At 40.6% G+C, this 12,318-nt stretch overlaps 1 protein-coding gene across 1 annotated transcript in view; it reads right to left on the bottom strand.

The window, feature by feature from the left end:
- Positions 1-12,048, bottom strand: part of LOC140478433 (rho guanine nucleotide exchange factor 4-like) — a 92,020-nt gene extending 79,972 nt beyond the window's left edge. The window contains exons 1-3 of the mRNA XM_072571698.1: positions 11,965-12,048; positions 7,819-7,932; positions 2,257-2,349 (exon numbers count right to left, since the gene is read on the bottom strand). Of these exons, the coding sequence (XP_072427799.1) occupies positions 2,257-2,349; positions 7,819-7,932; positions 11,965-12,048 (291 nt within the window). The remainder of the gene's footprint in view (positions 1-2,256; positions 2,350-7,818; positions 7,933-11,964) is intronic.
- Positions 12,049-12,318: the final 270 nt, after the last annotated feature.

Below are 12,318 nucleotides of genomic sequence, written 5' to 3' on the forward strand. Positions count from 1 at the left end.
TCCATGCTCTGAGTTCATCTGCCTTCCCTGTTAGGCATCTTGCATTGAAATAAATTCAATTTAATTTATCAGTCCTGTCTTGTTCTCTGCTTTGTTCCTGCCTGCCCTGACTGTTTGACACTCTCCTTTTCCTAACTGTACCAGTCTCACATTGATCTCTTTCCTCACTATCTCCCTGGGTCTCACCTACTCCCCCACACTCCCACCTTACTAATTTAAATTCTCCCCAACAGCTCTCGCAAATCTCCTTCCCAGTATATTAGACCCCTCCATTTCAGGTGCGATCTGTCCTTGTACAGGTCACTTCTACCCCAGAAGAGATTTCAATGATCCAAAAATGTGAATCCTTCTCCCATACTCCAGCTTATCAACCATGCATTCATCTGCTCTGTCTTCCTATTTCTACCCTCACTAGTTCATAACACTGAGAGTAATCTAGATATTACTACCCTCGAGGGCATACTTTTTAAATTCCTGCCTAACTCTCCATATTCTCCCTTCAGAAGTTCATCCTTTTTGCTTCCTATGTCATTAGTTCCGATGTGTACAATGACCTCCTGCTGGTCCCTCTCCCTTTGAGAACATTTTACACCCTCTCAGAGACATCCTTGATCCTGGCACCAGGGATGCAACACACCATTCTGATTTTTCACTGCTAGCCACAGAACAGTCTGTCTGTGCCTCTGTTAGAGTCCTCTATCACAATCAATCGCTTGGAACCCAACGTACCTTTCATTACGTTAGAGCCATTCTCGGTACCAGAAACTTGACTGTTCATGCTACATTGTCCTGAGAGTCCAGCAACACCTATATTTTCCAAAACAGCATACTTGTTTGAGATGAGGATAGCCACAACAGACTCCTACATCACCTGCTTCCCTCTCATACCTTTTCTGGAGTTAACCCATCTACCATATTTTCTGCGGCTTTTCTCTCTTCCAATAACTGCCATCCATCACACACCCCCGCTCCTGTAAGTTCTTTATTGCCTCTAACTACCGCTATAACCAATCCATGTGTTCTGATAGAATTTACAACCAAAGACACTTCCTGCAGATATAATCATCAGCAACACAGAAACTCTCCCTAAACTCCCACATCTGACAGGAAGAACACACCACTCTACTCAAGGCCATTTTTGCTCCTTCACAATCTATAGACCCAGAATATAGTATTGTCTTATTGTTCCAAAAAAATCAGTGCTCCAGGCTAACTTAGTACTTATAGTTTATAATTTTAAAATTAAATCAAGAGACAAACGTCAATTGAATAAGAACCCACTCTATTCACTATTGTAGATTTACACTGATCCTGTGCTGTGAGCTCTCACACACAGGTTCCTCTAAGGCACTCCAGTGTCCAGAGATATTTGAACTCAAACAGCAAAGGCAATACCTGTGTAGATTCACTGCTGTGTAAGATGGCAGAATAGGTTTCTTTCTCTGACTATGTGGTTGCTGTCTTTGTTTGTCTTTCACCTTTTTTAAAGTGCCATTGTTTTGATCTTCTTTCCCCCAAAGTTCCAAAACAATGGAACAGCATATAAAACAGCAATTGCTGCTTCTGGAATTTGAGGAAATCACCGCCAACACCTAAAATACTCAAAAAAAAGAGCAGCTACAATTTTTTCCCATCCTCCATCTTGGATTACCCAGAATCCTACTTAATGCCAGAATTCTGAGAAACTCTGCATGACACATGTGCATGATGGCAGCATCTGCCCTTAGCTACCAGAAATGCAACTGTAGAAAATTAAGTCCGAGCCTAAATAGAGAAATGAATCACTTTAAGTCAAAATTTTAATCATGCTATTAGAACACATAAAAGACAATTCAAGGAATTTAACATAATCATAATTGTAATTCGAAAAAACAGGAAATACAATTTTTTAGGTCTTTGTTAGAGTTTATTTGATTCTTTATCAGGGATCCTGTCAGATTGAAAAGCTCCTGCAAGGTTCAATGCTCAGTGGCAAAGGCTGAGCCATTAAAAGATTCTTATTTATACTCTCAGCATCTGGTGTATAACATTTGCATTGCTTTTTAATTGAAAAGCAATTTCAATTTTATGGTAAAAATGCAGCTATATTAGATGACCCAAATTTTTAAAAATAGTTGTAAACTAGGCATTAAAATAATTTGTACAAAAGAAAAGAACAGGATTAGAGTATTGGGCATTTTGCCTTGTCACCAACACCTTACTGTCAATTAATGTTTCATTCATCTCTGTTGCTGATGAAAAATCATTGTTCTTTACCTGGACTGTGTGTGGTTCAGGTTTCTTTGGTAAGTTATGTCTAGTTTTTTCTTTTTTCTTAATGTTTTCATGTTGCTTTCGCTCATATTCCAGCTTCAAGAACAGAAATAAATAATTTTATTAACTGAAATAAAAATAATTCACTCATTAATAAAACTCAGCTGTGAAAAGTCAGAGAGAATACTTTCCAGACTTCTTTTTTAATTATTTCTACATGTGAAATGAGATTTGCAGCATGCATTTGCTGCCTATCCCAAATTAGCCTTCAGAATGTGGAAGTGCTGGTGTTGGACTGGGTTGGACAAACTTAAAAATCACACAACACCAGGTTATAATCCAATGGGTTTATTTGGGTGTACAAGCTTTCAGAATATTGCTCCTTCACCAGGTAACTGGTGGAGCAGGATCATAGGACACAGAATTTATAGCAAAAGATCATCGTGTCATACACTAATGCAATATACTGAACAAACCTAGATTGCTGTTAAGTCTTTCATCTTTTAGAATGGATTGCAAGTTTTGATTCATTAATATGTTAATCCCAGAATTTCTTTCAAGTCACATTCCTGAGATAAATTAAGGTTTTATATAAAAAGGTGACATCTCAGCTCAGGCAATGTATTAAAGGTTTGAGGTTAGAGTCTGTCTGTATTCCAACCTTGAGTCAGACTGGTTCCATTTCCTAAGTAGGAACTTATAAAATGTCACAAGGATTATATAAAATATTGACTGCCCACAGATTGTGTGCTTTTTGAACAAAACCGAATGTATCTGCAAATACAATTCTGCAAATGCAATTTCACCCCATCAACATATCTGTGTGTGTGCGTGCATGTGGCAGAAAGAGAGTGAGAGAATGTGTGTGTGTGTGTGTGTGTGTTTTTGTGTGTGTTTGTGTGTGTGTGTGTGGCTCTGTGTGTATGTGTGTGTGAGAAAGAGAGAAAGACTGTGAGTGTGTGTGTGTGTGCGCTTGCACACGTGAGAGTGTGTGTATATGCGTGCTTGATAGAGTGTGAGCGTGAGTGTGATGGAGTATATGTCTGTGAGAGGGTGGGCGCAAGGGTATGAGTGTATGGTGTGTGCGTGTGTGTGCCTGAGAGAAAGTATGTGTACGAGAGAGGGTCTACATGAGTCTGTAAGTATGTAGGAGTATGTGTGAGAGTTTATAGTGTGCTGGAGTCACCTGCAGTATGATATGAACGTAAGATCCCAGTTGAGGCCATCCCTATGAGAACCAAACTTGGCTACCAGCCTCTGCTCGGCTACTCTGCATCATTGCACATCCCAAAATCTGCCTTGGAGGATGATCAGACGAAGATCCGAGCCAAATGTACCTGACCGCTGAAGTGTTCCTTAATTGGGAGGAACACTCCTGCCTGGTGATTGTTGCACTGTGTTCATTCATCAGTTGTTGTAGCATCTACTTGGTCTTGCCATTGTACTTTGCCTTGGGGCATCATTGCCTGCTGTACATCAGATAGACAATGTTGGCTGAGTCACACGTGTGCCTGCCGCGTACATGGTGGGTGGTGTCCCCACATGTAATGATACAATCCATGTCGACATTCTAACATATCTTGCATTGATTACCATGACCACAAACCCACAGACAACCTCACAATGCTACACTTCTCCAGTTTCAATAGACAATAGACAATAGGTGCAGGAGTAGGCTATTCTGCCCTTCGAGCCTGCACCACCATTCAATATGATCATGGCTGATCATTCCTAATCAGTATCCTCTTCCTCCTTATCTCCATAACCCTTGATTCCACTATCCTTGAGAACTCTATCCAACTCACAGCGCCAGAGACCCGGGTTCAATTCCCGCTTCAGGCGACTGACTGTGTGGAGTTTGCACATTCTCCCCGTGTCTGCGTGGGTTTCCTCCGGGTGCTCCGGTTTCCTCCCACAGTCCAAAGATGTGCAGGTCAGGTGAACTGGCCATGCTAAATTGCCCATAGTGTTAGGTAAGGGGTAAATGTAGGGGTATGGGTGGGTTGCGCTTCGGCGGGTCAGTGTGGACTTGTTGGGCCGAAGGGCCTGTTTCCACAACGTAATGTAATCTAAAAAAAACTAATCTAATCTAATCTAATCTAATCTAAAATCTAATCTATTCTAATCTATAAAAGCTAAAATCTAATCTAATCTAAAAATCTAATCTAATCTAATCTAAAAATCTTAAATGAATCCAGAGACTGGGCCTCCACTGCCCTCTGGGGCAGAGCATTCCACACAGCCACCACTCTCTGGGTGAAGAAGTTTCTCCTCATCTCTGTCCTAAATGGTCTACCCTGTATTTTAAGCTGTGTCCTCCCTAAACATATTAAAACAGCCATCCCCCACGGACAAGCTCTACACATATACGAGATCTGTTCAGATGAGGAGGAACATGACAGACACTTGAAGGTCATGAAGGACACTCTCATAAAAACAGGGTATGATGCTCAACTCATCGATCGCCAGTTCTAATGTGCCACAGTGAGAAACCGTAATGACCTCCTCAGGAGACAGACCCAGGATGCAACTGATAGGGTACCCTTCATTGTCCAGTAATTTCCGGGAGCAGAGAAACTATGCCATTTTGTCGCAGCCCACAACACATTATCAATGAGCATAAACACCTCGCCTATGCCTCCATTTCTCACCTTTAAACAATCACCATACCTTAAACAGACCATTGTTCGCAGCAAACTGCCCAGCCTTCAGGACAACATTGACCACAGCACCACACAACGCTGTCATGGCAACCACTGCAAGACGAGCCAGAGTGCCAACATGGATACCACCATTACACGTGGGAACACCACCCACTATGTACACGGCAGGTACTCATGTGACTCGACAAATGTTTTCTATCTGATACATTGCAGGGAAGGATGCCCCGATGCAAGACCAAGCAGACGCTACGACAATGGATGAATGGACACCATGCAACAATCACAAGACAGGGATGTTCCCTCAGAGTCAGCGAACACTTCAGCAGTCAAAGACATTCTGCTTCAGATCTTTGGGTGACCATCCTCTAAGCTGGACTTCGGGATATGCAACAACATAGAGTGGCTGAGCAGAGGCTGTTAGCCAAGTTCGATACCCATGAGGATGGCCTCAACTGAGAGCTTGGGTTCATGTCACACTTCAGGTGACCCCACCACACTATACACTCTCACACACACTCACACAACAAGCCCACATAAACACTTACACACACACTCATGCAGATCCTTTCTCATTCACACACACTAAGGCACACACACATACACCACCCACACTCACATCCATGCACACATGCATATATTACATCACACTCACGTGCACATTCTATCAAACAAATGTGCATGCACGTACACACACACACACGCACATTCTTTCACACTCCCACTCTCTCACATGCACGCACACACATAAGTCCATGGGGTGAATTTGCATTTGCAGAATTGTATTTGCAGATACATTTTATTTCGTTCAAAAAGTACACAATCTGTAGGCAATTTTTTTTTATAATCCAAATGACATTTTACAAATACCTACTTTGGAAATAGAACCAGTCTGACTCAAGATTGGAATACACCTTTAATTGAATTACGCCTTTAATCACAGGACCTTTCCATGCTATCACAGAACGTGCAACACATGCCCGTTTAGATTAGATTTTCTTAGATTAGATTCCCTACAGCGTGGAAACAGGCATTTCGGCCCAACAAGTCCACACCAACCCTCCGAAGAGCAACCCACCCAGACCCATTCCACTACATTTGCCCCACACTAATGCACCTATCACTACGGGCAATTTAGCCTGGCCAATTCACCTGATCTGCACATCTTTGGACTGTGGGAGGAAACCGGAGCACCCAGAGGAAATCCACGTAGACATGAGGAGAATGTGCAAACTCCACACAGACAGTTGCCTGAGGTAGGAATTGAACCCAGGTCCCTGGCGCTGTGAGGCAGTAGTGCTAACCACTGAGTCACCGTGCTGCCCTTCTTCCCTCCTCACTATCCTTAGCTCCAGACACACCTTGTAAGTGAAGCAGTAATTTTTACCTGCACTTCTGTCAATCTAGACCACTGTACTCTACTCAATGTAGAGGAGATAAAACACAGACTTGACGATTACTTTGCACAACTATGTTCTCTCTGCAAAAATAACCCTGAGTTTCCAGTTGTCTGGCATGTCAGCGCAGCACAATGTTTTCTGGCCAACATATCTCCCACTGGCTTGCTGCCATGATCCAGCTCAGCAAAGCTGGAGACCCTGCAGTCTTTAGGTCTCAATATTAATTTCAACAATTTTTAGAACCTGAATGCCTTTTGCTACACCCATTCACCACCCATAGGCCCTGTTATGATGTGGACTTCTTTCAGCACAGCCAACTCATTTTCCCCGGTTAGGGTCCCCATTTACAGCTTTTTAGATTACTTACAGTGTGGAAACAGGCCCTTCGGCTCAACAAGTCCACACCGACCCGCTGAAGTGCAACCCACCCATACCCCTACACTTACCCCTTCACCTAACACTACAGGCAATTTAGGATGGCCAATTCACCTGACCTGCACATCTTTGGACTGTGGGAGGAAACCGAAGCACCTGGAGGAAACCCACGCAGACACGGGGAGAATGTGCAAACTCCACACAGTCAGTCGCCTGAGGCGGGAATTGAACCCAGGTCTCTGGCGCTGTGAGGAAGCAGTGCTGACACTTTTCTCCTTTCCTGGCTGAAGATCATTCAATTCTTTGACTAACTATCATTCTTTCTCTCTGGGATCCATCTCTACCTACCCACTCAGTCCTTCACTACCCCACACACCTCCTGACATCATATATTTTCCTAGCTATTATCAGTTCTGAAGAAGGGTCACTGGAATCGGAACATCAACTTACTTCTGATTGTATATTGCTATGAAAACTCATCGTGTGGCAGGTCACCAAGTGCTGATGGTTGTCGCTGCATGTAGGGCATTGAGTTTGAGTGAGTTTGACTACATCAGGTGTTGCTTGGCTTGTCCATTGGACAGTTCTTTAAATTCTAGCAGAAGTCCCCAGATGTGAGTGAAGATGACATTTCAGAATGAATCCTGCACTTCCATTTCCCATGCATAGGCCAATACCAGTGCCTCTCCCAGTTTTATTTTAATTGTAGAATAGGGTATGGCATTTGAATATACATTCACTGACCATGACAATTTATGTGAGGTCCACAAATGTTTTGGAATGCTGCATCTAGGTTGTTGGGGTAACTCTTGGCATTGCCCATCATGACTATCTGGTCTGAATCTGCAAATTAACTGACAGCCAGATGTGTGCCTGCTGACTGCATTAGAAGCAACGGATGTGGATTATTTACACAATCAGATCCTTGTACCTATTTTTTGACCATTTAGTAACCAGAATATTTTGAAGCTTTTTCTGCAATGTTTTTGATTAAGATCTCAAGTTAGTAGTGAATTCTATCATAAATATGCAAATATTGTGCTTTGTGAATTGCTGACTGGACCACATATTTTACATACACCTTCAAATTTTTATTACAGTCTCCTCCATTCATCAGAACTACTGTTTACCTTTCGGTCAGACACTTCAGGTTTCTGTTCATCTTTAGTTGTGGTTCCCTTTTTAATCAGTTCATACACATGGTTCTTATATGCCATCCGATAAGGATCTTTTGCAGTTAATGGCTTCAAGAGAAGAAACATGTGCTATTTTCAAATGTAAAACAAAATATAATTCTACCACCATCAGATATCATCAAAATTACAACAAGATAATCCCTTGTTGCTTCCTAAGATATTTTGTCAGTCAACAGCAAATTATAATAGTAACAACTAATGCAAATAAAGAAACTGGTTGTGAAGAAAGAGCCAGTAATTATATATTCAAAATAATGGCGGGGATTTGTTTCATTACAAGCTTCAATTAAATATGGATTAAGATTTTGGTTAGAAAAGCAGCTTATTTGATATCCTAGTGTAACAAAATTGTTTATTTATGTACTTAAAGTGTGTTCAGAATGGAAATCTGGAGGATAGGCAATCAAATTCTAGAACAGTATTGCACAGGGTAAAGTCATTAGCTTCATCATCTTGACACCATGGGAGTTATAAAATTATAATTTTTTTTAGAATCCCTACAGTGTGGAAACAGGCCCTTCGGCCCAGCAAGTCCACACTGACCCTCCAAATAGTATCCCACCCAAGCTCATTCCCCATTACTCTATATTTACCCCTGACTAATCCACCTAATCTACACATCCATGAGCACAACTGGCAATTTACCCTGCCACATTCACCTAACCTGCACATCTTTGGATTGTGAGAGGAAATTGGAGCACCCGAAGGAAACCCATTCAGACAGTGAAGAATGTACAAACACCACACAACAGTTGCCCGAGGCTGGAATCAAACCCGGGTCCCTGGCGCTGTGAAGCAGCAGTGCGAACCACTGAGCCACCATGCCACCCCTTACGCATTTCCCATAGCTTGTTTTATGTTTCACCTTCACTTATTTCGTCAATTTAAAGATTATCATTGACATTGTTCCCAACACATTACCAGGCAGTGCAGTTCAGATCAGAATAACTTGCTGTGTAAATTACTGTGTTTTCATGTCACAGATGATTCTTTTAGCAAACATTTTTGGCACTCTCTGGTTACCAACATATCTAACACTGGAAACTTCTCATTTCTTCTGCCATGTGTGATTTTGGACAGTGCAATCAAATCTCCTCTTAACTTACTCTGCTCTGAGTAGAATAATGACAGGCCATCCAATTATTCTAAGTAATTGTAATCCCTCATTCCTGCTTCAATTCTAGTGGTTTTCTTCTGCACCCACTTTAAGACAATGATATATTTCATAAAATGCTAAATAACTAATTTTTTGGAAAAAAATTAAAGGAGACAGAAAACAAGAAACTGTCAGCTGGTTAGCTTCACATCTTTCAATGGGAAAATGTTTGAAGTTATTATTAAAGAAGTTCTAGCAGTACACTGAGAAAAAGCCAAGGAATTAGATTGGATCAATATGGTTATATGAAAGGTAAACAAATTGGCTGGTGTTGTTTGAGATTGTAACATGTGCTGTTGATAAAGGGGAACAAGTGGATATACTGCATGTAGATTTCAAGACGGCATTGGTAAAGTGCCACATCAAAAATCTCCGAGGAAAATAAAAGCTCCTGTTATACAGGAGAACTTATTGGCCTGAATGAAGATTGGCTAGCTCACAGGAAGCAAAGCATATGTGAACATGAAATATTTTCCAGTTAGCAAAATAAAGTAAGTGGTTTGCCACGGGGTTGAATGCTAGGGACTCAATGTTTTATAATTTTTCTATATTACTTGGACGAAGGGACCAAAGGCATGTGTGGTAAATTTTCTGATGCCACAAAGATGTAGGAAAGTAAATTATGAAGGAGAAATGAAGAGGAGAAATGAAAAATTTCCAATTTTCCTGTCTGATACCTGGAATGGGTGTATTGTCTTGTTATGAGGGAAGAACGGACATGCTGAAAGGATGTTTCCTATTCTGAGAGAATTTAGAACCAAGTACCTAATATAAGGTGTCATTCATTTAAGATAACGATAAGGGGAAATATTTTCCCTCAGATGATTGAGAGTCTTTGGAGCTGTCTTGCTAAAAAGGCAGTAGAAAGAGAGTCCTTGAGTATTTTTAAGACAAAGGTCGATAGATTCCAAATGAACAAGTTAGGAATAGTCAATCAAATGTAGGTGGGCATGTGAAGTAATCAGATCAGCCATGGCAGAGCAGGTTTGAGGGGCTAAGTTGCCTATTCCAGATCCTAATAAATATGTTCATGTATGGCACTCAGGTTTAAATAAAGTATTTTAGCTAAGGTTGGACAAGTGATTTATAAAATTGTAATATACACTCATTGTTTTTGTAGGTCAATAGTCCATAAGATTTTGTTTCACAGTTTGTTTAATTTATTGGTTTGCCTTCAAAGATTTTGTGAACACATCCCAGGTTCCTGCTCTCCATTCTAAATTTAACCATTCAGTCAGTTCATATTTTTTTCCTTGTTCTTCCTACCAAAATGTATCATTTCTCATTTTGTGTTGAATGTCACCTGCCATTTGTGCGTCTATTTTGATAATCTATGTCCTCCTGAATCGTCACTATATATGAGTATTGTCTCATCTACCATGTTTGAAATTTCACTGTGTATATTAAAGTCAGGATATTAGGAGGTATTAAAGTGAACAGTGTTCTGAATATCAATCCTTCAGTCTGCAAAATAACTAATGTTCACCATTACTCTTTCCTTTCTGCTTCTTGACCATTTTTGTATTCATATCACTTTAATCTGAGAGGTTTGATAACGACCATTAAGTGATACCTTGTCAAATGCTGTTTCAAAGTTTATGAACATAGCATCAACTTCATTAACTTCTCCCTTACTTATCATTATGGGAAGAGGTTCATAATTGGCTATAAAGGTCAAGGAAATCTCCAAATCTTTTTTATTTTGCAGATAGTACCATCATCCATTTCAGTAGGAAGAATAAGGAGGTCATATACACTTTGGCAAATAAGAGTATAAATGGTGTAGAAGAATGATGTGGTCTGGATTACAGATAAATAAATCACATAAAGTCAGAATGTAAGTGAAGGTTAGATAAAACATTAAACAAAGCATGTTGGATCTGACAACAGGAATAAACAGATCATTTTCAGTACTCCAGGAGTGTTTCAAGAACCCAAGCTATGTCAATGACTAGATGTCTATGAGGTGGCTGGGGAAATTGAAATATGGAATGTGACGTGAGCAAGTGTGAAATTAGCCAACTCGTTAGGAAGAATAGAAAAACAGAGTATTTTTTTTAAAATTGAGAGATTTAGTATATGTTGAGATTCAGAACAATCTGTGAGAAAAAGCAAGCACTTGGGAAGCTAAATGGCATTTTAGCATTTATTGCGCAGTGATTAAAGTATAAGAGTAAAGAAATCTTGCTGCAATCAAAAAGGACTTTGGTGGCACCATCGCTGGAGTACAAGGTTGGTCTCTTTACCTAAGCAAGGATATAATTGCTAAAGTGGAAGAGCACTGAAGGTTTAGCTGTTTGATTCTGGGTTGGAGGATTGAAGATTAAGAAATAATTGAGTAGAATGGACTTGGGTTCTCTGGAATTCAGAAGAATTAGAGGTGATTATGTTAAAATACATGCAAGTCTTAAAGTGCTGCCTCAGGATAAGTGGTCTACCATTTAAAACTAAAATGAGGAGAAATCCGTTCAGTCAGAGGCTCATGAATCTTTGGAACGCTCTCTGCCTGAGATGTGTGCATGTTTAGTTGCTGATTATATTTAAGACTTATATCTATAGATTTTTAAGCAATATGGAAATCAAGAGCTATGACATAGGACAGAAGAATGGAATTAATATAGATATTCCATCATTAACTTACAGAATGTTAGAAAAGACCCAAGGTTAATATGGTCCATTCCTGCAGCTATTCCTAATGGTCTTATGTTCTTCCTGCTTTAAGAGAGTATTATTTATTATTGCTTTACGAGTAACCTTTCCTCTCTTTTGTTTCTCTTGGTATTGGATGTATCACTTGCATTCTTTGATTATGCTCTGGTTTTATTGGGCTGCCCCTACTCTTAGTTCCTCACATCCCTGGTTCATTCTTATGTTAGAATGAGGCTCTCTCTCACTCTCTGTAATATAACTATCTTTATTTGTACCTGTATATCTTTGCACGTTACCAAATAAATCTCTCTGCTTTCTTCCTCCAGCTCCATGACAGGTTTCTCTTGAGACTCTCTCATTGTGCTCCGTGTACAGCTGATAGGAGAAAGTGAGGACTGCAGATGCTGGAGATCAGAGTCAAAAAGTGTGGCTCTGGAAAAGCACAGCAGGTCAGGCAGCATCCGAGGAGCAGGAGGATCGAGATTTCAGGCATAAACCTTTCATCATGAATGTGGGTGGAAGGGGACTGAGAGATATATAAGAAAGTGGGGATCGGGCTGTGGGGAAGGTAATTAGGAAGGTGGGAGGTAGGTGATGGTGATAGGTCAGAGAGGAAGGTGGAGCTGATA

Source organism: Chiloscyllium punctatum, chromosome 6 (assembly GCF_047496795.1).
Source record: "Chiloscyllium punctatum isolate Juve2018m chromosome 6, sChiPun1.3, whole genome shotgun sequence".
In the NCBI taxonomy this organism is placed as follows: Eukaryota; Metazoa; Chordata; class Chondrichthyes; order Orectolobiformes; family Hemiscylliidae; genus Chiloscyllium; species Chiloscyllium punctatum.